Below are 27,569 nucleotides of genomic sequence, written 5' to 3' on the forward strand. Positions count from 1 at the left end.
CAGCATATTTAGAGGTTTGTTCTTTGGACTGGTAGAGATGGGTCGTTGGGGGAAGTAGTGCTCTGAGGTGACTGATGATGGGCTTGGATGGGGAGCTGCTGCATTGAGAGACAGGATGAATGGCAGGAGTATCTGCTCCAAAGGGAACTCCTTGTGTGGATTTCTTGGCTATACAGTTAGGTGCTACTATTCAGCTGCTAATGAAAAGGCAGCTGAGGGGAAAATATTTGAGAGGAGAAAATGGCAGCCTGAATGAATGGACTGCTAAATACACCAGACCGCCATATAGGCGGTGTGGTCAATGTCCTTTGCTTAGCAGGGACAATTCCTGTGGCTGGATGTGGATGGTGGGCAAGACAGTATCTAATCCTAGCTCCAGGTCTGTGGGTATGAAGTACCTGCATTAAAAACAGTTTTTTCCATTTTTCAGAGGACTGTCCAGGTGATAGGGCCCTGAGCTGCTTTAATCGTTCTTTTTGCAATGCAAGGGAGAAAGCTGTGGCATTATTGAGAAGAGGGCAGGTTGCAGAAACGTAAGTTGGATTGATGTGCCTCACGGCTCCCAGCAATCTAACTCAGTTGACTTCAGATGCAGGGAACCCACACTTCGGCTGGTTTTCATTTAAAAGCATCAGAATACTTTGAACAAAGTGTTTTGATCACAAAGCCACTTCTAGTAAAATTAAAATTTTAGTAATTCCTTTTAAGTTTTTCCATCTGTTTGCACCTCTGTAAGAAAAGAGCAAATGGAGACCAAAGCTACATTTTTAGCTTTGCTCTAGAAGATACGTAAATTAGAAACACAACTTCTAGCTCACTTTCAACACTGCACTCCTAACACAGCACAAAACATTTGACCCATCAGTTCTAAATAGCTCCAAGTGAAGATGACCTTTTAATAGAGCTTATAGTTAAAAGAGCCCTATCCACCCTCATACATACCCAGGCAGTATTAGTGTGTCCTTGCAAACATTCAAAACAAGTCAGAGGCCATGGGAATGCTGGGGAGGGCTGTCTGCTTGCTGCAGCCATTCAGTTCAGGGTCTGCTAGCAAGCTTCACTCTCTGTCAACTTCCCCTTTATGTTTAAAATATAATGGTCTAATTATTTTCTCTGATTCAGAGGAAGCTGGGGTTTAAGACTGTGTGAGATATGATTGTGCTCTGCAAGAACATGTGCGCAGAGAAGAAATGCCACAATGAGAGGGAGCTTTTCTTTAGTCTGTCACAACAAAATAAATGTACGTGAAGAGGAACTATGAAACCCAGCTCTCTGGCTGGCTTGGGGCAGTAGGACAGGCGATATTTTTAGACTGTGCTCTTGTCTAGCTCTTTGACCTGGCAAAATGGCATAATTTTCCACTTGTCTGAGAAGGAATGGGGCAGGTTACTGTTGAGTATTGGATGCAATGAAGAATTTAGGTCTGGCTAGATACCCCAAACTGGTGTTTTTTTGAATAGCCCAAATATTTTAAGTCTGTAAAACTGGGCAGGAACCCTGACATGAATAAGCCCTCTGAGGATGTTTCCGGGGTGCTTTGTGGATGGAGGTTGGCTCCAGATTACTCTGCTTGTGCTTGTTCTTTTCAGTAGAGATTAGGGGTGTAGTGCTGCTGTTTGGGAAAGAGGAAAAAAACAAAACAAAACAAGGCCCGTAAGTGCTATTGTCTGCCTTCAGGGAAAGTTCTGGTTTGGTTAAAATTTTGGTGTCTTGTTTCATAATTAATTGAGAGTTTTCTCCTGCCTGTTTGTCCAGCTCACTCTTTTGCTTACTACTTTATTCCAGTATAGGAAAGATGGCTGGAAAACACTGTGTGCCACCACCATGAATAGCTGCAGTCAGACGGTGCACACTTTAAAATGGTGCAGACATTGTTAGATTGGGCTCAGTTGGGAAAACTAGCTCAGATCAGCCACTGCACTTTCAGCAAGCAGCTTTTCATCAGCTCAACTGTTTGTTCCTGCTTAGGGCTAGTGATGAAAAATGTGCTTGTGAGGTTAATTTTTCTAATTCCTCTTTTAAACCAACATGTGAAAGATGCTAATTCTTTTTTTCCTCTTTTTTGTGTGTAAATAACTGCAAATACATCAAGACAGATTTTGCAAGGTGCAGCAGTGTGTGCAACCCATCTTTCTCTCGCATGCAAGTATAATCAGTGGTTGTGTGTGAGCACTGACTGAGGGTAACACACATGCAAAGTAGGAGCTCTGAAGCTGTGTTCCTTTCTCTTTGGGGCAGGGTGTATAAATGCTTTTTTCAAAAAAAACCCAAACCAAACAAAACAAAACCACCCCAGGAAACAAAAACCAACACCAAAACCCCAACTCTTAAATTAACAGCTTTTTTGACTAGTTAGATTTAGTCAAATATTGAAGTATTTCGTGCCATGTTGCCTGGAAATACCTCTCCTGAGGTGAAATCATAGTGTAGCTGAAACCAGACAAAACTCCATGGGTTGATTATTTTTTTTTTGGTGGGTTTCTTTGGTTTTTTTTGTTTGTTTTGTTTTTTAAATCAAAGTTGAGTGAAAAAACCTGAGTGCTTGCATAGAAAAAGTACATTAAGTGCTGGGTAGTTTTTGCAAACTTATTCCCTGTACCTATTCATAGAGATGTTGGTGGTCTGATCAGAGACTAGGGACCTTTCATTCTTACTTACAGCATTATATTTTTGTGAATTATGAAATTATAATATAGACAAATATTTACTATGTAGTCAAAATACAGGAAATGGACATCTCTGTAAACAGATACTTCCTTTCCTCAGAAGACATACAGCACGGCCTTACCAGCAGTTTGTATAACAACATAAATTGGGAGACTAAACTTTGCTGTCACTGATTTCAGGAAGGGTGATGTGCCACATGGCCTTGTGGCCTTTGCATGGGGAAGACAAAAATTCAGATCAGCGTCCTTCTTGAGATTGATTTTCTTTCCATTTACCTATAGAAGGTTAATCCTTTAGCTCACAAATAAAACCAGCAGTTGGGTATGTTTATGAGGTGGGAGAATTCATAGCAGGGAGAGCTTGACATGCTGTTTGCTTCTTGAAAGCAGCCCAAGCTGCATGAACCACACATTACCTGGTATGCTCTGGTGGGAGGGGGAGAATGCTGATTCCATGAGCACCAGCCTGTCTTGCCTTTAACAGAAAAAGCTAGGGGCACTTGGAGTTACTTCTTTCCCCTCCCCGTCCTCCCCCTTCACCTTCTGCTCTTTTTTTTCTACTCTTTTTCACCAAATCACATATTTTTCTGTGCATTTGAAGTTCTGGGAAACCTTTCACAGGCTATAGAGACACAGCCTTGGGCTCGAGCGGTGAGAATCCCAGAACATCATTGCCTTTTGTGGGGTTTGTACTGCCTCCATGGAAAGCTGCGTTTCCCCCCTGTCACACCACAGGCACTTAAGCACATTTCTACCAGCGGGAAATGTCGAGCTCCAAAGGCCAGGAATGCTAATGCTTGTGTGCTGCACCAGAGCCCCAACTGCTGGTTATGAAGGAGGAAAAGTTCCGTAAGAATTTACAGACCCCCAGCCAGGAAGCCCATACAAACATGGAGCCTGAGGGGAGCTGACTGCAGTTGCTGCACAGGCAGGTACCAAGGTAGTCTCCTAAACTAGAAATAACTTTGGAATTTAAGTCCTTTGACTCATGACTGCACCTGTGTCGAGTATAGCTGCATGGAGATTCTCAAATGCAGTTATTACTACTTGCTGCCTAAAATCTGGTGGCCAATATGCCTGAATTCAGGATAGTTTCACTGGGATTTCTAGTAGTTGCTGCCAGTTCCAATGTTAACTTTCTGGATAAGGCACCTACAGGTATCAGTGCTTCCCATTTTACCTCAGCTATGAAGACTGATTAATAGGAAATCTGTATAAACAGATACGATATAATTCCTTTGATGACCTCTCTAAGGTGAAATGTCTAGTTTTGACATTTTGATTGATTCTTTTGTAGCTCTGAATTTTAGCAGTTCAGAAGGTACAGTTCTGTTCAGTCAGCTTGCACTTTTGGGTCCTTTTAAACTTAAGTCAAGCACAAATATTTATACGTTATAGGTGCATTTGAGAGTTTAATTTGATACACAACCTGATAGAAACCCAGCATATGTAAGTCAGTGCATGGAATACTGTTTATTCAGCTTGTTAGCCACTTACATATGTGAGAATTATAGACATCTGCTTGAGAATATACCCATAGAAGCAATCTCAATATTTAGATCCAAAGTCTAGTGGTAAACTGGCTTATGAGACTCTAGGTATCAGCTGGGCATAGACAAAATGTTCCTAGTGAAATAAGATTCTGGGATTTTGTTACATGTTTGCAATGTAGATCAAGTGTGTGGGTCACCTGAGATCACGGTGCTTGGGCACAGTGTAGATTCACAACTTAATTTAGAACAGATGACAGTGAACCTGATGGCAGTAAGCTGAACTGGTCTGCCTCAGCTCAGAGATTCAATCGAAGCTTGAAAATTGGTATTATTCAATACCATCACATAAACCCAGTTGGAAAACTAAGGGCCAGGTTGCCAGGTGGATCTACTCACATGCAAATCGGTGAATTTACGTGGATTTGCACCCCTGTACATTTTGGCAGTTCTGTTTGCCTGACCATTCACTCGAAGTAAAATTGTTAACTTTGTGGCTCTGAAATGATCAGCTCATTACACGCATTCAGAAACTGATTATGCGAGACAAGATTCAACATTTTATAAGCTTTTATCTATTCTCTGTGATCCTTACCTGCTGAGGGGATAACACTGGTGAAATCCTAGCCTATGTTGCAACTAATGTAAAAAATTCTGTGGACTTTAATGGTACTAGATTTCATTTTAAAGTTTTTCTCTGTCTTGTCTACTTAGTGTTTAATGTATTAAGATAACATCACTAAAAAGAAAGAGGAGAAAAGGGAGAGAATAATCTTTCTGATACCAAAGTTCTTTAGCTTAGATTGGAATCCTGAAGTACTAATTGATGAAATTCCAATTTTTGCTACAATTGCATTCAGCATCTGGACTTTACTTTTTTGGGGGACCACTTTTTTTAGGTATTTCTAGTCACTCTGATGGCTCTACCTCCCCCTTGAAAAAAGAGGAGCTGTGTAGAGCCTGAAACCTGATTAAACATTCCCTGGTACTGATAGGATCTTAGTAGTTGGAGCCATCGCTAACCTAGAACTGGTTGCAGTCTGCAGGCTTCTCTCCATTATGGATGTAGTGAATGTAAGTAATCCTGAAGTATCCAGTCAAATCCTGAAGTATTTATATGTTGTTTACTGGGCCCTTACTCCTGAAGCAAACTTTTGTACAAGTAACATAAAGGCTAAGCAGACGCAGACTTGTCAGGATTTACTTCTCTGCATGAAAGAGGAATGAAGTAAAACACACTATTCAAACAAACTACATCCTGAAAGCATTTTGAAGAGTTTGACGGTGCAGTAAGATGATCAAAATCATATCATGATTGTAGAACAGAGAGAAAGGCATGAAGAGGCCAATAAAAGGGAGACTATTCCAAAGGCCTGAGAGCATTAGACACATAACTTTCTTAAGCTCCTTTGAAAATCCAAACAAATACATTTTCTGTTGATACTAAAAATGGGCTGGAGTCCTACTGGGTTAGATATTCACAGAAGAGCATGCTTAAGCTGTGGGTCTGCAAAGAAGAAGAGTTTTGTTGTTTTTGTTTTTTTTTTAAAATCTGCAATAATGAGAATATTCCAAGCAATTAAAGAATAGAGTTGGAGAGGAGGGAGAGCATGAAGAGGAATCAAGGGAGATAGGGTACAGGAGAGATGAAGAAATTAGTATAAATGAGTTCTGAAGGATTTCAAAGGTGAAAAATGCGGCTTTTGTGGGGCCCTGAAATGAATTGGGATCTTCTGACCTGCCTAAGGATGTAAATATTAGTGACTGAGGGAAGGAGGGTATAGCAGAGGTCAGGGCAAGGGTAGGGAAGGGACAATGGAACCCTCTGCAGCACCAGCCTCTCTTTCACTTCACAAAAAGTTTTTTGTAATTCAAATGAAAACAAACCCTCCTTAAGAAAGGGATTTCTCTTTGGAGTGAGAAACACTGCAACATATTTTACTCTTACTTCCCTTTGGTTTCACCTTCCTTCATCAGTCAATGCATGAATGAATTTAGTCTGACCTTTCTTTGTTGTTGAAGAATTCCGGTGTAAACATCAGTTCACTGGATATATAGATAAGTCCAGGATTTTTTTTGAGCTTTCTTTGTAAATTCTGTTTTCTGGGAAGTGCTGCTAGATCAATTAATTTATGATGAGTCCCAGAAAACTGACATGCTGAGAATGTCTGTGCACATTAATTTTGCATGTGTCAGCTTGCATTGCCCCCATGTTTGTAGCATCCATGCTGAGACACACAGTCACTGGTTCACTTTTAGAAACGATTCAGTAACACTCACTGCCCTGGAACTTTGTAGTTGTAGATGCTGTGAAACTGGTACAGGCAAGGAGGGTGGTCTAATCTAAACTTGTCACCTAGGCGCTCTCTTGATGGAAAGAGAAAGGCATTTCTAGAGGGCATTTCAGCCTTTCTTCTTAAACATCACTCCTAGAGTACAGTGACTCATCCTCAGAAGTTGCCTGCCCATTGCTTTCTGTTGTAGGGGGAACCTGTATCACTGACTTAGAGTAGGCTTCAACTTTTAGGTGGGTGCAATTAGATGTGGTGGATCCTAGCACAGTGATTTGTTGGCAGAAACCATTTTGTGATAGACCCATGTCAAGAGAGTCAAAGTAAGTAAAAAACAATTGGAATGTCTCAAGCATCAGTGAAAATCCCAGTGCTATTCAATGCCAGTATTTTGCAACTGTTTTTCATTAACTTTGGTGTTACAGACAGTATAACACTCAATGGCAAGAGAGATGTAAGATAAATCAGCCAAGAGTGCTCATAGCTACGTGAGCCTTAAAATGCAGGATTGGTTAAGGACAAATCAGCTTGATTTTTGGAAATATCTCAGGCATATAGCTTACATAAGCAGTGACTATTTCTCTCATGTAGTATATAAAGGAATAGTCCATATTATATGTTCAAGCATTTTATTAATATATATGCTTACATAATTTTAAACAGCTGAGGTTTTGAATGCTTCCTTCTATTTCATTTTGTATTTATCAGGATTCACCATATGTGAGACTAAGAAGTGGGGAAGAGGTTTCGAATTGCCACGATCAGTGCTTACTTAATGTTTATTAAATTATCAGTACCAGTGGAGGTTTTGTAATATGTATCGATATATTTATTGCTTCTATATCTATAAAATTATAAAAAATACCTGTGGAAAGTATGCTTCAGATAAAAAGATCCCTCCCCTGTGATACATCTGGATTTTGCAGCTGAAGCTGCATTTGTTTTCTGATGGTCTTTGCAGTTTCACCTGAGATGGAGTCTACTTTTTTTGCAAATGGTCATGCAGTCTTCTGTGGGAAGAAATGATTCATACTGTAACTTCCATTCTTTTGTGTGTGTGAAATGATTATTCTTCAAAATTACAACATTGGAATGAAAAAAGTCTTAAAAGAAGGAAGTATGGGTGTGGAGGGTGGAGTTGGGGCATATAAGCAAGAAAGACGTTTTCCCTAGGGATATGCGAGTAATAGTTCTAAAGACAGAAATCTTCATATTTGCTTTCAAAAATAGTGAACTGAGTATCGCAGAGCATAGGTGATCAATATAAGTAGTTCACCTCATTTCATGTCCAGGATTATGCAAGGGTTGTATCCTTTGGAAAAGAAGTGTCATTTTAAAAACTGTACAGTAGAGTCTATTTGACCTTCTGCTTGGTGGTAGGCAGTGATGCAAGCTTACAGCTCAGACTGCCTGAACTGTTTGCAAAGAATGTGTTTGATATTCTGTAATGTGCATGACTTCTTTTTTTAATCATCTTGGTTAGCTAATAGTTCCTCTTCAGGGGATAGATCAAAAAATAAATATGTACCAATAAGCTTTGAGGCTTTAAAGCAAATTTGATACACAGGAAGACTGAAATTAGGGCAATAAAAGATATTTCTGATGCTGTTTCCTCTTACTAAACACCTCTGCCTACCAGGCAAATCCCTGTTCAGCTGTTTGCTGATGAATTAATTTGGCTGTAAATCTGAGCTACTTTTTGCAGAGCTGCTCTCTCTCACAGCTGTGGCTCTTTATTGTTTTAAGAGGATCTAGAGAAAAATAATCTTCATAGGTGAAATACTTTGTGCAGGAATTTCAGTATAATGCATTCATCTGATGCTTAAGTTCTTTCTTCCTTTACCAGACACTGATAATTTAAAATGTGCTTTTATAGAAATCTTAATGTAGCAGCCAGTAATTGAGCAATGAGTGAATATGGAATTGCCATTTTACAGTGTAAGAGGTACAGTAATATACTCTTTAACAATAGTAGAGTTGCTTCAGTCTTGCTCCATTTTACATGTGTAATGCTAATGATGTTAAAGGAGTTACTTCTGATTTCTGATATTCTAACTGAAATTTCACAACTGAAAAACCTGAATCAGGCCCAGTATTCTACATGTATATATGCTGGCTTTTGTCCGGAAAGGTGAGAGATATTTGAAAACCAGTTGTCTGAATTTATACAAGAATGACTTCATCTGTCTTTAAAATCCATCTGTCTCTAGGAATGAAGTCAGTAGAACTTTGTTAACAGAGCACAGTACTGCAGACCACTCTAGGAACAACAGAACTGAAGTAGGTTCACCTCCAGCTGAAGTGACTTGATTCCCAGTTGGCTGGTAACCCAAAGCTGTGCTAGCATTCAGTGAAAGATCTGCATTCAGGTGTTTACAACATGCTTAAAGGGAAATGCTGAAAACCTTTATTTTCTATGGAAATGCACACTTAGTTGTGATGAAGTGGGGGAAAAAAAAGTTGTGATGGGATTTATTTAGTATAAATAGCCTTGTGCAGTCATTGTTATGTTATTTTGAGATTTATTGCATTGTCTTTCAGACTTCAGTGCAGGTGAGAACTGTAGTTCACATGTGGGATGCAGGATATTTATGTTTCCTGTCATTTGTGTAGAGCCTTAGCTTGTAAACTGCGTATCTGACAGAAAGCAAATGAACATGATCAGGATGACAAGGTTCAAAGCTAACAATTGAGTAACATGAGCAAGGATGCACCTGCTCTTGAAACACAAAATTCAGCAAACATTTGTTTCAAATTGTCTGACTATTTCAGTAGAGCTGTGTTCCCACAGGACTTTCAAGCTGCTTTGCTAAAGGCAATGGAGATTTTTGGTATCTCACTTGTACTGCAATGGAGGCAAAGGCTTATCCAACCGCCGTGTTTAGTGCCAACACTTATTCAATTGACAAAGCAAAAAAGAAATTACGCTTGCAAGTTCTTGTTCAAATCTTTATGACAAGTTGTACTCTCTATTGTCAGAGACAGATTAATGCATAGCTCCTATGCTGTAGTTGCAAGGTGAAGATGCTAGTGATGGTCAAATAATGAAAGTCATTGTCCATGTCACTTCTCCATTTTTTTCACTGTGAGCATTATTTTCTTGGAATAAAGATGTCTTCACTTGCAAGAAGCTTTAAACCATTGATTGCGCAAGTGTAAAGTGATTTATTCATTTTAACACTGAAAATACAAGGCTCGTATAGATCCCTATTCTTCTGAATCAGTCCTGTTCACTGGCAAGTTTAATGGAATTGTCTTACCTGTCTCGTAAGAGCAATATGAAATTTCAGTCACCTGTTCAGAAAATGGGTTTCACAGGGTTATGCTTTCAGACAGTGCTCCTTCTGGATATGGTAGCCAGTTGCCTCATTGTTTGTCTGTTTCTGTTCTCCCTTTCATTTCCTTCAGGGTTATACACAGTTTGCCTGCCTTGCTGTTTAATCAGAAGTCTTTTGCTATTTCTGAACATTTGAGGAAGTATCTGCCTTAGACATGAATTTTGAGAAGGGACATGAGCAGACTATCACTGCCTCGTGCCTAGTATTTGCCATGTGTTACGCTACATAGAAGGTGGTAAACATTAATTTTTCCTAATGAAATTAAGGCTACAAGTCAAAGTTCAACAAGGACCATTTGAAAAGGATTTGAGAGAAATCCCAGTTGCTTCAGTTTGTTTCATGTGAGAACAATTCACAATTAAAAGATTATTTCCTTAAAGTATGCTTCATGCTTTTGTGATTCAGAGGGGCAGCAAAGACACACAGAGCAGCAAGGTTTCATTCCAACAGTGTAAGGATAGTGAACTGAAGAACAAAACACCTTAATGAAAAAGGAGTGGTTAAAATGTCCTTATTTATGCAAATGAACTTTGATACCTAAATTACATTCTAGATTTGTAATGTGTTTCTATTAGTATTTATTGGGAGGAACTTAACCAACGTGACATGGTGCAGAAAGAAAGCATTTCACTCTGCTCATTCTAATTTGTCATAGATTTGCTTGAATCCTGCAAGGCATCTGTACTGCAAGACAAACTGTAAACTGTGTTTATGCATGACATGAGGAGCATCAGACATGGCCTGCTGAGTTTGGAAGCAGCAGACCTCTAGGGCAACAAGTCACAGTGCACAAATAAATATTATGTTGATGCAGCAGCAGAATTTTAAACAAAAACAAATCCTCTGTGGGCTGTTTTCCTAATGATTAACACATACACATGGGAGATGAGACCTTCACAGACCTTTATCAGGAGAATGAACATTTATCAGCCTGGCTTCCCATTTTTTTCCCTACATTGTGCCGTGACCTGTTTTTGTTCTGGACCCATGGCCGCTATCAGTCCTTCCCTCTTCTGCAGTGCAAGCAGTAGATTCCCATACAGTTCAGGTTGCTCGGAGGCCTGGTCTAGTGTGAGCACAGCAGAACACCATGAATGGCAAGAGAGCAAATGTAGCATCCATGGGGATAAGAAGGAAATATGTCATGTTATCTGCCATCTTCCTACCTCTGTTTTTTGTGAGATTTTTAACCTGTCCTGATTTTGTAATTGGTGTACGACAAGCAGATAGAAGGGAGCAGAGTCTGCTTTTGTTGCCTCTTCACCTCTTTCTCACTTTTCAACAGTGTTTTGCTGATCTGATGTGTGATTGTTGTTTCAGTGTAGTGTGTATCATAAGCTGCTGTCCTTCCCTGAATCCCTCATGGTTCCTAAGTATACAAAACCAACAGCATACCATGGTAGAGAGTTCTGCTTTGGATTGTGGCTGAGAGGTGATTGTGGTCATTGTGCTGTGTCCTAGGGTTGATTTTCAGTGTCCCCAAGTCCTAGGAATGTTTTCCAAGAGCTCCCAGCAAAGCTGACTCCTGTGCTTCCATGTATTGCTGGAGGATAGTGAGTTCATTTTTACAGAGATCAAAAGTATTGCAGATGAAGAGGGTTATACTAAGGAATCCCTGAAAGTTCCTCATGGAAAATGTCAAGGACTAGACTCCTTGAATTAATATATGAGTTGTGTACAGTGTGAAGAGGTTGGAGCAGCCAGAGAGAGCATTTGCCTCAGTAACTTTTTAGGTGCCCAGAAGAACTTTTACCGCTTCAACTAATTTCTCTTTAATAATAATGTGTTTTGGAATATAAATAAGATATGGGCATGGCAACTTTCCTAATATTCATTAGGACCTCCCTCTCTGTTTTCATCTCTCTCACCACCCTATCTCTGTTTTCATTACCTGTCATATCTCCTGGCCCAAATACCTGTCTGGTTTTCCAGATAAATCAATAGCTCTAATAAAAGATCATACCACTCCCTGTAGCTATGTTTCCCAAAGAGGGTTGCATACTACTTGCGTAATGGGTCTTTGAATCTGTGTCATCAGGTGAACAGAGGGATGGTGTTGGTACAGATGAAATTAGAGGCTCATAAAACTGGTAGTGCAAAAAAAAAAAAAAAAAAAAAATCACTTGAGAATTTTGGAAAATACTGACCTGAATGTATAAACAGCATCTTTGGGAAAGGGGTTGCTTTTTCCAAGCTAGAAGTGGTTTGGAAGGAAAGTGGTGTTGTCATGTGAACAGGGCATGCAACATTAGCTCTATGAAGTGCTGTTTAATAGCTTGTGTTTATCATGCTTTTTAATTTGAATGACTGTGTTGCAAAAGATTCTGTTTGCACATGAGAACATATTGGAAACTGGGGAACAAATAGGTCTGCATCCACTAAGTTTTGATATTTTTTAGGGGATTGCATTTTGGAAAGTAGACTACTAAATTTCTTGGACGAAAATTTCTCGTAACTGTTCTATTTCATTATTACTGGAGTGACTGCTGTTCATGCATGTCAAGACAAATCGGAGGCTGTAGATTTGACAAACTATCTACAAAGTTGACTGCCTCTTTCTCTTTTATGTCTTTCATCCTTTTTGCTCTCTCCCCATGCCTTTCTTATTTTGATTTTTCTCTCTCCTTTTCTCCCTTTCTCATGCTCACATTAGATGATCTTTTCAGACAAGCGTCACAGAAAAGCTGTTTTTTAGATTAACACAGACTCTGCTTTTTTATTGAACTAGCCTGTAACAGCTAATGTGATTTGCACTTCTGTTTACCACCTTTCTAATATTAGACCCGCCATACTGGGACTAATACGCAGGTAACTATTAGCCACCAGTGGAGCTGCTAATTGTGTAGATTAATTAATCATTCCAATTGGATTTGTTGTCTCCAAACAGAGATTTGATTAAAGCAAGAAAGGGTCTCTGTCTGCCTTGTCTTTTGAGAATGAGTGACTTTAATATGATGTGCTACTTGTATAAATCAGATGCCTGATTATTAATGCTCAGATATCACACCCAACACTGAAGTGGGAGGGCAACAGCTATTCCTGTCAATCCTCCTGCCATTAGTCATCAGGCTGAACACCTCATCTCAGACAGTTTCCTGACTGTTGCCAAGGTGCTGGGCAGTACATTAACATTGCAGCAGTTCCTGGCCACGTTGTTGGCAAGGGGGACTGGCTGGTTCTTATAAAATGTCTCTTCCGCCGCTGGCACATGTCCTGTCCCTTTAATGCAGGAGTCTGTTCTTCAGACTTACTCCACACAACCTGCTCCAAGCTCTCCATATCTAGCTGGAATCTAGCCAGGATCTCCTTCCTGTTTAGCAATACAAGAGAAGCAACAGGGTTATAGTTCTTAAAATTTGTTCAAAAGCAGGTCGAGAGTCCACAGCTGAAAACAAATGTAGGGTTGGTGTGCCTCATTAATTAATCTCTGTTTTTATTGGTGCTTGTCCTGTAAAGTGTGAATGGCTGATGAGTGACAGAGAGTCATGGCTAAGCAGAATCAGAGATGTGCCCCTTTTAGTGCTGGAAGTCAGACAGCGGGACATGTTCACTGTCTTCCAATCGAAATACCAGAGGAGAAGGCATATCATAAGCTCGTAAGTTTGGTTCAGTGACATTGCTTCTTATCAGGTTGTAAGCTGCTGCCAATCCCAATGGGCAACAGGCAAAAAGAAAAAGCTGAGTGTGCATCAGCTGACATGGGTATTGCTCAGGAGTAGTTCAACTCTTAAAAGCCTTTTATTATCAAGCTGTAACAAAGCTGCTTTGTACCATAAATACAAAGAAATGACCTGCTTCCCCTCTCTGTCTCAGGTGGGTAAGAAAAGTTCCTTTCTTTGTTGTTCACAGCCTCCCCAGGGCTCCCTCCTTTGTGTGGAAGGCAAGTCAGAAACCACTAACAAGAACAGAGAGGAAAGCCCTCTGCCCTTCTGTGCATGGGTCATGTAGCTTATCACAGATTCTGTCCTCACTGCCTTCCTTTCAGTCTCACCTGCGGGTATTTGCATCTCTCTCTGCTGATGCCTGTGGAAGGTAAAATTCCCTGTTGTCAGTTCAGAAGTGCCCTTTAGCCAATAGCTGCTAAAACAGTGGAGACTAGAGGTAGAAATCCCATGCAGTGTGCTTTGTTAAACACTTCCCACTGAATCAGATATGTTGTGGGTATGTTCAGCGCAGATGCAAGTAGGTCCCGATTTCTAGTAGCCAGAGTTATGCTTTGAAGGCTGATACTCTGATCACTGTCCATTTGTGGCTGTCTTGGAGCTTTTTATTGATTTGCCTTTTGAAGCCAAAGTTGTGTAGAGCTGAGGGAAGGGGAAACCTGGCCTAGGTGAAAAGTTGCAGCATTATTTTGCCTTTTTTAACCAAATGAAATACAGTGACCAGGATAATGTATCCCAGGCACTGTCTGGTGATTTTCAGTTCTCTTCCCCATGTATGGAGTCTGTTGAACTCATCTGTACTCCTAGCTCATAGCTCTGATATGCCTCAGCCCCGGCAGCATGAATGTCCTTTTGTCATTCTTTGCAGTCCTTTTTGCTGACGTACATCTTGATGTGCATCAGGCACATTGCCTCCTGAAGTCAAAAAAGCCACATCTTAGAGGGGAAATCTTCAAAGAAAAAAACCAAACAGACCTTTGCTGTAGTCTATCAGTGGTAACAGGTAATTAAGTCTAAAAGTTTCAATAGAGGGAAGACATTTATTGCCAGGCAAAGCCCAGCAACATTGTAGGAAATGTCTTTTGTGTTGCCCTGAATGCAGCCCTGAGTCTAAGAACTGTGGTGGTGATTTGGTAAAGGTTTACATTCTTTCAGTCTTAAAGGTAATCAGCTGCACTGTGTTGATGGGAACCTAGAGGATGTAAAAGAGTGAAATCAAACTGTTTCAAGCTGTTTGAACATAATTGTTTTAATCTCTGCAGGCATTTCTTCACCGAATCCGCCAGAATGCTGTGGACAAAGCCGAGAAGTACATAACAGAAGAGAATGTTAAGGTATCTCTTCTATCTTCTTCATTTTCTTGGTTGGGAAAATCATATGTAATGAAAGACTAGGTTCACGGATATAAATATCAAATATCCTCCTGTCGTATTGATAGTTATTATTAAACTGGCTCTCTAAGGAAAAGAGGCTCATGGTGACAGTTTATCTGTCAATCTGTTTGCCCATTTGTATAGCTGTCATCTTCCAGCATTTTTTCATCCCACCAGCTGATTTCAGTAAAATTTGACAACAGTGTAGTGTTGTCAGAGATACTAACTTTTGGCAGGATTTGTGAAATGGTGGGTAGAGGACAGAGACGCCTTTTCAGTGTCTTTGAGAGGAAAGGCAGGGAATGCACAGCCCTTGTCTATTTTGCTTGGCAGTATTCACTTAGCCATTTTGCATCTGCTGTATTTTACAAATCTAGAATGGATAGGGTTTCTGAGAAGGAGTCAGGAATATCCCTTTGTATTCTAGTGGGAAGAATGTGGTTTCTTGTGGGAGGACTAAGTAATGCGAGACCCTTGCACGAAGAGGTTCCTGAATGAATTTTGCAATGGAAAGAAATAAGGGACATAGAACACATTGCTGTGAGGTACTGGCTTCTCTAGTGCCTATGGTCACATGAGACCTTGTTGTTCGTTATTTTCATACAAGCAACACTTTTTTGTAGTAATTTGGCTTAAAAAACTCTCCTTGTACACATACGCATGTGAAACCAAAGCCCTCGTAGTACACATATGCAAGTGCACCTGATGATCAGTGGGAGAGTGCAGTTTGTTTGCTGTTAGAGGCTTACTTATTGGGCTTGTGTTTGATCCTGTAGCTCCTAAATGAGCTCCTATATCAGGGCATAGCAATAATAGGTATATCACACCAGCCAGGGCTACTGCAGCTGGCATGTGTTTCCCCAAGGCTGGTTTCTCCATTTTACATACTAGTGTATCTGAATGAAGACATCCTAGCAGGGCTCTAGTCCTTGTTTTTGCTATTCATTCTAGAGGTTAGCAATACTGTAGTACTGACTGACTGGCATCAGAAGGGGCTGGTAGCAAGATGGCTTGGCAGCTTTATGGAGCTAAGCTTCTTGCTGTCTTCAAGTTTGGAGGTCCATGCTCCCCCAAAACTCACCATCTAGAGTGTGAAGTAAGTTTGGGGGTGGCTGAACAAAGACTGGACGAGTAATTAGTGATAATAGAGCTCATGTGCAGAGAAGCATGCAAAAAGTAAGTTCTGTGAGAAATAAACCTATACAACTATTTGCCAATTTGATGAACAGCTGCAGATGTTGATAAAAGGTATTATCATATCGTTATTTGTGTATCATAAAAATCAATACTAATTATGACTGCCACATAATCAGATGCAGTGCCCACAAAGCCTGTGCAAAAGAATCTCTATTTTCTCTGCTGATTTAAATGTATTTATATTTGAAGTTTCATCACACTCCCCTGGGAAAGTAAAGTATCACTTCATTTTTGTGTCATTCTTGAAGTGCCTGGGGGGTCTTTTTGTAGGCCACTCAGAGACCTCATTTATTCTTAATATTACAATACCCAACTTTCAATAACAGCGTTTATCTCCCATAGTAAAGGGCCTATGCCTATTGCTGGTGAAACAGAATCACAAAAGCAGTTTTCCTGATCAGAGTCAATATTATCTCCCCGTCCTACCCCCCTTCTCCCCCTACCTCAAGTAATTTCATTGTCTTTCCTGCAGTTCAAAGATATTTGTTGTTTCTTTCCCTTTTCTTTCTCCTTCCTTGCTGGTAGAGGCAGGACAAGCAAGGTGGTGTTGGGACTAGTGATAGCTCTGCCTACTAATATTGTGTATCTTGAGTCACCAGAGAGCTGTGAGGTGGCTGGCAGCAGCAAACATGGTAGCAGAGCCTGCATAAATAGTTTGGCAGCTTATGTAAGAAGACAACGACTGTCTTTTCCTCTCTTCATGCAGCAGAAATTTTTAGGGGAAATTACAGGGTACTCTGGCAATCAGTCACCTCTGAGCAAAAGCAGAAAGTACTTTTTAGGATAATCTGGGTTATTGCTCCCAGTATTATTTTTGCAGGTTTCTCCTACAGCTGGCAATAAGCACTGGAGATTTCAGTAATCTTTGGCCACTGTATCCCCTTTCAGAAAGGCCACATTGAGTCCCCGTGCCAGGACCAGATTTTACAAGTACTCCAGTAACTAACAGCTGCAGCAACATCACAAAAAAATGTTTTTAGTTTTATTTGCTGCCTCTTGTGGGAGTAACTCTATTGATACGTTAGTATTATGCTACATTCACAACAGGGTGCTGATGTAGTTTCAGTGATACAGTATATTGAAGAAAGTACAACTTGAGGGCATACGCAAGCTGCCAGACATAGATCCTTGCATTAGGCTTATGAATGGTACTGTGCATTAGATATAGAAACGTATGCATTCAGGGTCTCTCTGCTGCCTTGATTTTCAAGTGACTCTTTTTATCTGCAAATTCTGCTGCAAGCAGAGCTCTGCTGATCACCACAGTATTCATTAGATTACACAGATATTCCTTGGATCAAAAAATACCCCCCAAAGACTGCTCCTGAAGGATAAAATCATCCCTGACAGATGTTTTCCTCTTCCTTGTTAATCCCCTTTTGGCACAGCTTCTGGCAAAGCCATGCAGACAGGGGTTACCGTGTCATCTCATCAGTTTCAGCCATGTGACAGAACCATTGTACGCTTTGCTTGAATTTGCACTGGAAGGTTTCTGGAAGCAATCAGATGGTCCTAGCTCCCTGTCCTTTATTTGCATTCAGAGCCCATCAGTGCAAATCCAGTGTGTTGGAATCTTTCAGTTTATTTAGAGCTGGAAAGGAGCTATGAGGCACAAGTATGCATTAATGATGGTGCATACTACCATTTCTCAGTATTCCTGAAGTGGAGAAGGAGAGCAAAGACAGGGAGGATGCAACAGGCTCGGCTCTGCACGTGCAGGCAGCTGGCAGGAGAAGTTTGACAGAAATAGTGTGCCCATACTTGAATAACAGAAGGTATAGAGTTGAACCTGGGTACATGCAGAGAGAAAAGCTCCTTGAATTCCTGGTCTTCCCTGCAAAATCAGAGAGAAACTGGTTTTAAACCAGAAATTGAGGCTTTGTTCCTTTCTTTAGTGATTACACTTAATTTACAAGTTATTGTTTTTCTGAATTACTGCCACATCACTAGCCACCAGGCTGAATCAGTGTCACACCTGGTGAAAAAATACTACTGCGTAAAGCTGAAAAGCTTAGTATTACCATAAGGTATTTTGGGAAATGTTGGAAGATGTTAGGCTTGATCACTTCCCACATGGAATGCCAGGAAGGTGAAGGCTGGCTCTCTCAGTTCTGGGGTTCAAAGGAGTGTCACCCACTCATAGTGCAAGACCTGGGAGGATTCTTCCAATGTGAAAGCTGGTTTGACATGTGAATGCTGGTTTGACTGCACTGCAGATCTTCTCTTTACAAGTGGCATAGTTAAAGCAAAGTGATAGAAAATGTTGTCTGCAATATGTATGTCAGCTGCGAGCTCCAGGATTTATTCTGCTCATTCAGGCTTCCTCCAGTGGCTGTCAATACTGATGGTTCTGTCACCATGCATCAGGACTTCTCCCACTGTGTAGACAGTATTCCATCTCCTATCTGGATATTCACACCTTTGTCTCATATTTTATATGAAGATGATTAAGACATACAAAGCTTGGGTGTTTATAGCAGCTCTTACCCTGACAGTTTATTCCTCCTAGCACATGTATATTTGAATCACGAGGGCAGATCTAGGTGTGAGATTGCACAGTTACCTTCTAATATGTGTCTAAACTAGGGGCCTCTACCCTGTTACACATGCCTTTTAGAACCACTCAGATGAGTGAAAGGGACCTCTAAAATGCTGCTTTTGTGTTTTGCAAGCATTTTACGCTATTTTGTACTCCTGTCAGTGAAAAGCTAGATTCCACGTGGCAGAGATTTGGTCTCTTACTTACAGGGGCATCTTGAACGTATCTTGTGATACGTTCAAGTCCCTTTCTTCCAGAAAGTGGTTTCTAATGCATGGGAAGGAAAGGTAAATGACTTCCTGCTTCTGTCTCCTGCAAAGTGAGTTTGGTCCTTGTGATTCCAGTTACCTGGCTGATCTCATGGAATCTTCTCTAGATTGAAAGAGGTTGCTCACATTTGTCATTCTTAGATATCTGGAAAGATAACCTTCATCTACAGCAGGTACTTCAGTAGCCATATAGATTTTTGTAGGGGGCCAGGAAAGGGGCATGTGCAATGTAAATAATTCTGAGTCCCTGTGCTTTAGATCCTATCGCAGCAAATCTAGAGCCACAGTATTTTGGTGCTACTACTTTAACAAAACACTCTCAGATTTATTAACAGCTAGCAATGTCTTTCTTTTTATATTTCAGATATTATTTTCTAACATTGAAGACATTCTTGGTGTTCACAAGGAGTTCCTGGCTGCCCTGGAATTTTGTTTACAACCAGAACCTCAGTCTCAGCATGAACTGGGAAATGTTTTCTTAAAATTTGTAAGTACAATGACTTAACGCTATCTGAAAATGCAGTTTCCTGTCATAAGCTCCCATGCCCCTTAGCTAGCCCTAATCTCTAAGGCTTGTGGCAATAGTATGACAATACGTGTCTTGTATGAAAATTGTAGGTAGGGTGGGAAAAAATTTGTGAATGAGGTTAGAACAATGGAAACCACATCAAACTCAGCTAAACAACGAGGTATTTTTAGAAACTCTTCCTTTTCCTATTGAATTTTTTTTCCTTTTTTTTCCTCACCTAGCTGATCAAATTTTACAGCCGAGAATTTCTCTGCTTTGGTTCCAAATGTTTCAAAAAAGTAGCACAATTTCAAGTAAATGAATAATTTTTGTCTGTGTTTTAAAATTTAGAAAAATTGAAACCCACAAAGGATGATACATCATTTACAGTAGTTAGTGTCTGCATACATTTATCCTTCAGTAAATGAAAGGTAGTGTGAGCTGGCTTATCTTCCTGAAATGCAGCACAAGTTACAATGCACAGCCTTTTACCATGGACTAAATGAGCACCTGCATTCTGTAGCTCAAAAGTAAAGAAAATATGGCTTTTGGACTCATAATACTAGCTCAAGAATGCCAGAGATACAAAATGTGAAGTAGTTATATGATGCAAATTCACTTTGCCAGTTCTAGGTTGTTTAGAAGAATTTGATGACTACTTCTGTATCATCTGACTTCATGCCTGATAGCTGTATTATTTGTTCTCTTACTACATCTGTGATGTGATATCATGTATGCCAGCCTGATCCAGTTAGATTGGTATGGCTAGGTGATCAGGAAAGCACAGACCCATAATAAGGATTGTGCAATTGCAGCTTATGATCTTATCATTTCTTCTTTCATTGTAATTTGTTTCTTACACTGTGAAACATTTTTGTTTTTAACTTGACCTGATTTTCAATTATGTATGTGTGCCATCCTCTAACTAATATGTATGTAGAGCATACTGTATATGCAAGATCAGTTATTATATACAGCCAGTTACAAGCTGGACTCATTTAAATGCAAAGTTACCTAATTTACACGTATAATAATTTGAAGTTGCACATTTTTTTCACTTGGAGCAGCCCTCTTGAAATGTATGAAAATTAAAAAGCATGTACATAATAGCCATTTCTTCAAGTTCTTATTAACTGCATTAAGCCACAGGCCAACTTCCTATCAAAATATATTCTATTATGCTTTCATAATAAAAATTCACGCTTTCACAGTTCATCAGGTTTGAGTGAACAGCAATTATACAACCATTCATTACAGAGCTTTACCAAATACCATGCCCCCCTCCCCACCCTGTTTAATTTTTATTTATGCAGTGACAATTATTAAAATAGTGTTGGAAAGTGTTATGTTGAGCCCATGCCCAAAAACTGTATCAGATGTGAGGACTGTGTCAGCTGCTGAGAAGCAGACTGGTGAACTTAGTTAAAGCGTTGAATACCCACTAAAATCATTCCCTACCAATAAGATACATGAGCATTCATTAGCGAGGATATTGAAGTTAGAGAGTTTTTGAGTGATGCTGTCAAATTGTCCACTGTGTTTGAGTGCCACTGAATAACCAGAAATGTTAGCATCCTGTCATTTGGTTGAATTCAGGCTTGATATATGTAGTCATTGGTAGTGTTTTCTTGTATATGTACATATAATTTTGTAACTTTTTTGCTGTTAAATTTAAAAATTGTGTTTATTTATCAAACATGCAGCAATACAGGAATTGTGTAATGCATAGGGATGAGTGCTGGTGAGAAATTGTCTTCTGATAGAGGCAGTTTGACTGAGATCAGCTTACGTTGCTGTCTGCGGAGTGCATTGCAAATAATGTGTACATCAACTGTTTCGTGATCCCCTAGGGAAGAAACAGCTTACGCAGAAGGAGGTAAAACATATGTTCAAATCAGGATATATAGAAAAAGCTGGTCTCCTCAATAATTACCTTAAGGAAATGTAGGAATACCCTTAGGAGCATTGTGGTACCTCAAGTCTGAGTAAGGAACAGTCAAGAGAAGGTTATCAAGAGAGGAGAAGATAATTGGTCCTTGCATGCAGATTGTGCTGAGGTTTTTGAAGACAAGCTTCACTGTGGGTATTTGGGACTAAGGGAGGTGGGATTTGTGCCCTGTCACAATAAAGGCTTCCACAGCGAGTCTCCAGCAAGTGAGAGGGAAACACCAGTGGCAACTGTGGTTCAGAGTCTTTGGTTCCTTTCTGCTCAGGCTTCCAAAGCTCCATTTCCCTAATTGGGACTGTTCTGATGAAGCAGAGGCATTAGTAAAAGCCTGTGCGCCTCAGAAACAGTACTCCTGAAGTTGTTTCTATGGTGTTGAAACGAGGGTTTTTTTTTTTAAAATGTTGTATAGCATTTTGCCACCACAAGAAGCCCTTGCAGCACACTTGAGGTTTATTGGAGAAAAAGCCAGCCTTTCTCTTCCAGTGATGCGTTCCTGCAAAATGGCTAAAGAGTTTTTTTCAGAATGCATGTTATTAGCCAGTTTACCCAGGGAAAATATGGGGACCGTGTGTCTTTGGTCTTTCATTTTGGGTAAGATTCACTTGTTGTTGCAATGTGCTTAGAAGAAGTGCTAGGCAGACCACCCTTAGTGCTGCTTTTTTGTTACTATCAAATCACGGTGTATCCTCAGGGGAGTTTGCAGTGAGGAAGTCACGTGAGGCCTGTGAATCTTGAAGGTATCAGTGTATCTTCTATCATGATCGCCTGGCAAGGTCATTCTTAGTCATGATTATGAACCCGGTCATTGTCAGCAGCCAGATGTTCGCACAGCTGCTTTTCTACAGAAACTCAATGTTAAAGATGCTAATAAATTTGTTGAATCGCTTGAGAATTCTTGAAGCACTGCTTTTTCCAGACACTGCATTTCTTAGTGGTTCATGTTTTCTGTACGTTTCCTTGTATCATATATCTTTGATAGCAGTCCCCAGATTCCCCGTTAGAAGTTCTACCAGACTGCAGTGTTCGAGTCCTGTGCATGAGATCTATGTATCCTAAATTTTCTTTAATCTACATAGGCCTGACTTGTTTCCTGGTTTACCTTGGCCTAGAAGAGCCTCGCTCAACAACAGTCCCACTGATCTTCAGAAACAGGACACTGTTTTTAGTTATGAGCCTCTAGGATCAGATTCGATCCATTTATAATAATGCTAGGATGTTCTCACTCCCCTTGATCTCCAGAATAGAAGATCTTGAGTAACATCTGAAGCAAGCAAGCAGATTTTGCAAGGGTTCCAAAAGAACAATCATTACACATTGAATTTTTGAAGTATTTTAACAGACGGTGGAATGTACTTGCTCTGATATTTGGGTGCGAAAAATTGTTTTACTTAAGAAGATGGACATCATTTGCCCTAGTGTACTCCATTTGATCAGGTGATCATGAGAAGTTCATTGTCTGATGCTAGGTGCTAGAATTTTTCTGGAGTTGTAGTTTAGTGTGACTATAACAGACAGTGAAGAACATACTTAAACATTCATTCAAAATCTGAATTGAAAAATGCAGCCTTAAACAATATGGTGTGTAGAACAAGTTTTTAACATCAAAGAGAGCATATACACCAAACTTGGAATAATCACATCTCATCAGCATAGGCTCTTTTGTGCAGGTCACAAAAATGTATGACTGTCTGCAGAGCAGAAGGGCAGAGAATTGACAGGTGCTTCATTTCTGTTATCGTCATGTTGCTAGAGGTCAAGTAATAACTAGAAACTTGTTCAAAGAACACGTGTTTTCTTCTCATTTTTAGGAGCACTGTTGCATGAATGAACAGTTTTTACTGTCAAAGTCATCAGGGGTCTTTTGTTAAGAATCGTATCTTCTGTTTAGGTTTTTATGTTGACAAAACTGGTTTCAGCCTGCTTTGAAACAAGAAAATGCCATGTCTTGTTAAAAATATGTCCAAATAAAATTGTTACAATTTTCCAAATGTCTTGCTTTTTCTAGTCAAAACTCTTTTCAAATCTGTGCTAATTTGTGGGCAGTTCTAATGGACCCAAAATAACATATTTGGAGAATAAATTGTTGGTTAAAGATTTATTTTAACCAAACTAAGAACAGTATAGACTTACTCCTGTTACCAAAATCAGAAGGTTTAGCTGTGTATCCAGTAGATTTGCTGAGTAAGAAGGTGCTATTTTTATGTGGTCACATCTCTGACCATAATTACGCGTCAATATAGAGTAACTGCAGGCTCAGAATTACTGAGCTAACATCTGTAATTATGTAACTGATAATTTCCTCATCAGGGGATGGGAGAGTACAGGACTGAATGTCACCCAGAGAGGAAATTAAACACTTCAGACACTGAGTAATTTAAAGCATAGTTCTCATATTTGTGGGTCTCATGCATGAAGGACAGCTGGGAAAGACTTGATGAAAGCACTCTGGTGTGTGTATAATTATTGTACTGACTTGAGCTTTAGCAAAGGGATTTTGTCATGATCTAAATACAACCTCCCAAAACTCTAGGCACTCAAAGCTGCAGTGAGAAACCTGAGCGATGACATTTTGTGTGCATTGATGTAACGGATGCTGTTGTGTTAATGGTTACTATTTTTAGTTTCAAGTATGCTGCTTGTGTGCATCCAGGGAGTTGAGGAGAGGTGAGAGGAGGAAATGCAGGAGAAACTTGTATATCTGTCTTCTTGTTCTGTAACTCTCCAGTTTTTATGGTTGAAAACAATCCTGTGCCTCTCAAATGCCTCTTCAATTGTGCTATGGACCCAGCCCTGCCTTTTCCTGCATCTGGTGGTCAGAAGCCTTTGTTTCTTTTCAGCTTCCCAGTATTAAACTCCAGTACTAATATGAACAGCTGTAGATGAAGGATAAAAGTCTTGAACATCTGCATTCCAGCTCTTTGCACCATATTCTTTGTGGCTGATGCTTTATTTGCTTTGTACCATTGTTGTTGTGTTTGGACATATATCTATTTATTCCTAAATCTTCCTTTGGAAGTACAAGAAGGGAAAAAAATCCATCAGATTAGTGATAAACCAAACCCAAAAGCATTTTACAGTCTTTGACCATGTACATCTACCCACAGAGCATCTAACCAGAATGTCAAATTCTTCTAAACTAATATTAATGCAATTTATTTTCCATGTGACAATAGCAAAGGGAATACCCAGTAAGTGCAGCTGTATTCCCATGGATTCATGTTACTTAACCCTTTCTGTTGGCAGTAGATTTTTGTTTGGATCACTAAGAGCTGTCTTAAAAGTAGCTAGATGTTGCAGATACCTTCAGCTAACACAGGAAGCTCTACATCTCTGAAGAGTGCTAGGAGTCCAATCAAAGCTCAAAAAAAATTCACTTCCAAGTTCTGGGGAGATTAAAAGGTTCAGGTAGAATGTTTTCAGCCCAGGATCCTAAATAGAAAATTAATGATGCGAATGCCACAACAAACTCTGGAGGGCATTGTCTACAGGCATGTTGCCCTGAGATGCCAGCTTTGGAAGTCCTCGCATATTACCCCTGGCAGAGTGCTATGCTCATGCATCTAAATTACTTTTGAGACGCAAAGTAGCTTGTCTGAGTACCTCTGCATGACACTGCATTGTGGCATAGTAGCAGCCTGAACCAGGAAAGAAACTACTGTTGTGAGAAGCACCCAAAAAAAGGTGGGACTTTTTTCGCTTCTAAATCATTTAACCGAAGAGTCTCTTGACCCTCCCTTTTATTCCATTGAATGCAATACTGAAATCATTTATCATGGCTGCGGAAAGTTCAGCCCTACCCAACAGCCTTGAAAGGATCAACTCGCTCCTTGCCTGATCTGCTCAGACGCGGAAACAGATTCACAAGAGAAGCAGTAACAACATTTCAGTGTTTCCAGATATCTGGTGTTTGCAATGGGTGCAGCATCTCCAATTGTTTTCGTTAGAAAAAAAAGTTACTTGATTCTGGAGATCAGTAAAGCAGAACTTGGTGCTGCCAGCTGACCCTTGTTTCTTAACAGGGAATTTCATTCCACTGCATGTGCTGGTGGGTGTGACATGTTCCAGTGTAAGTACCTCAATCTAGTTATGAAGCTACCTTTCCATTCCTGTAATTTCTGTAGTATGTTGGGTTTTTTGTGTGTATTTGATTAAATTCTTGCATTGAGGGAAATTGTTATGGACAGCTGGCTCACTGTTTAGTGTTGCATTGAAATAGTGAAGTCTGCTGTTCGTTTCAGAACACAAAATGAGCCAGCCAACTTACTAGGGGTTCCCTCTCAGCCCTGAAAGGCAGGGGATTTCCAGCTGGTTGCTGTGTGTTATAGTTCCCCTCCAGAACTCTGACCTTCTTCCAGGCCTTGGTTCTTCCCAGCCACCTCTGCTTCTTCCTCCCTAGGCTGTGGTCAGCACAGCTCAGAAATGTCAGCGCCCTTGCTCCTGGCTTTACTCTGCTCCTGGCTAGTTTGCTGGAATATCCTGACAACATGTCAAGTATCTTGGAGATAGCAAGATCCATTCTTTAGCAAAGAATATATTTTTTTGGTGATGTGTTAAGAGGAAAAGTGCTGGAAGTCTCTGCTCAGAAAGCTGATGTTAACTTACAACACAGTAAGTTAGAAATTAGTGGAACACCTGTATACATTATTCACATTAGAGGAATGTCACGTGCTTCATGTAGACTAGAACCCTAATGCCACTCTGAGTGCATGCCCATTTTTAAAGAATTTGGTATCAGACTGAGACAAAATAGTCACTCCAGTTTTGTCTGAGTCAATAAGTTACTATGTTTTTCCTTGCAGAAAGACAAATTCTTTGTGTACGAGGAGTACTGTAGCAACCACGAGAAAGCACTCAGACTGCTGATGGAATTGAACAAGATCCCAACAGTGAGAACATTCCTTCTGGTAAGCACCTTCTCTAGCACTCTTGACTTAATGATCTGACTTTGCACTGTACTCATAATAACCCTTTGGTATCCCAGGAATGCCGGGCATTTTGCAGACATTATCCATTCAAGGTATGCTGCACTCAGGATGGATAGGTATTGAAATCACTGATGAGTTCAGGCACAGAACTATGTCTGTGTATGGTCTACTATCCTCTGGTATGAATGATTTCAGTGGAAACAGGGAAGATTATTTTTTTTTTTTTTTAAGTAGCAAGAGGAAATTAGAGCAAAGATTGTGAAAGGAGTAATGCAATAAGTCAGTGCTGGGTCTGTGACTAGTTCCCAGTGGATCTGATTCCCTGCTCAGTTCTCTGACCAATTCACCATCTGCAGACCCACCAGAAAAATATGGCCTGCTTCTGACGTCCTTTTCCCCATGAGTCCAGTTGTGGGCAAGAAATGTAGTCTGGATGAATTGTTTTGACTGCATGATTGCTGCTTGTATCAAAAATGACCTAACTTCCCCATCCGACCCATGATGTATTAGAATCTATGTTGGGAGGGACTGTGGTATACAGCCTTCAAATGCTTCTCATAGAGGCTGGGCTTCGGAGGAGACACAACCAGTAGACAGTGCCTTCTGCCCAGCATTCCTTATTTTTCTTTCTTTTCGTGGATGTTTCTCCTCCTAGCTTTCACCCCAGTTCTGCTTGATGTTAGAATATCTTGTTTTCCTAGCTATGGATGTATGGCATTTGGAATGGGGTTGGCATGTAGGTTGGCATGGCTGACTAAATCAGCTCGCTAGTTTTTTTCCTTAGTAAATGCTATGAGACAAAAGAAAGGCTGTCTTTTTGCTAAGAACCTACTCTTCTTTCTGCTCTTTCCCAATATAGTATGGCAAAAGAAAACTTCTGCATAATTGTCTGTCACAAGCAGGGTCAGAGCATTCTTTTAGCCACAAAATATAGGCCTCAGAGGGAGCAGCAGGGACAAGCACTCATGCTGTTGGGTAGTCAGAATCTTTGTCATGTCTGAGTTTTAATGAACCTTGTTAAACCATTGGTTTGAGTCACCAAATGACCCTTTCCTTGTTTGTGAGTTCCTCTGGGTGCTTCTGTTGAGGGAATCTAATGGGAAAGAGGAGAGACAAAATTGCATGTAAACACCATACTTCCCAACATTCAGAGGGTTCTGCACTTCAATTGGATTGGCAACAGCCTCATCTCCGTGTTACCGGCAGCAGCTGGCAAACTGATGGCGAGGCACATAAAAGATGTCACACGGTCTGCTGTGGCTTGCTTTAGCACCTGAATCCAAGAGACTCTTAAAATAGCAGTAAATACAGGAGGAGAGGTTACACTGAAGTGTCTGCTTTGCTGTGGTTGCTGTAATTTCTT

The 27,569-nt window shown here is 40.2% G+C and overlaps 1 protein-coding gene across 2 annotated transcripts in view; it reads left to right on the forward strand.

Moving 5' to 3' along the window:
* PREX1 (phosphatidylinositol-3,4,5-trisphosphate dependent Rac exchange factor 1) overlaps positions 1 to 27,569 on the forward strand; it is a 165,136-nt gene that overhangs the window by 50,828 nt on the left and 86,739 nt on the right. For both annotated transcript variants that reach the window (XM_055813561.1, XM_055813562.1), the window contains exons 2-4: positions 14,710 to 14,781; positions 19,190 to 19,312; positions 26,081 to 26,185. In XM_055813561.1, the coding sequence (XP_055669536.1) occupies positions 14,710 to 14,781; positions 19,190 to 19,312; positions 26,081 to 26,185 (300 nt within the window). The remainder of the gene's footprint in view (positions 1 to 14,709; positions 14,782 to 19,189; positions 19,313 to 26,080; positions 26,186 to 27,569) is intronic.

The sequence above is a fragment of the Falco peregrinus genome, chromosome 9, assembly GCF_023634155.1.
Source record: "Falco peregrinus isolate bFalPer1 chromosome 9, bFalPer1.pri, whole genome shotgun sequence".
Classification (NCBI taxonomy): Eukaryota; Metazoa; Chordata; class Aves; order Falconiformes; family Falconidae; genus Falco; species Falco peregrinus.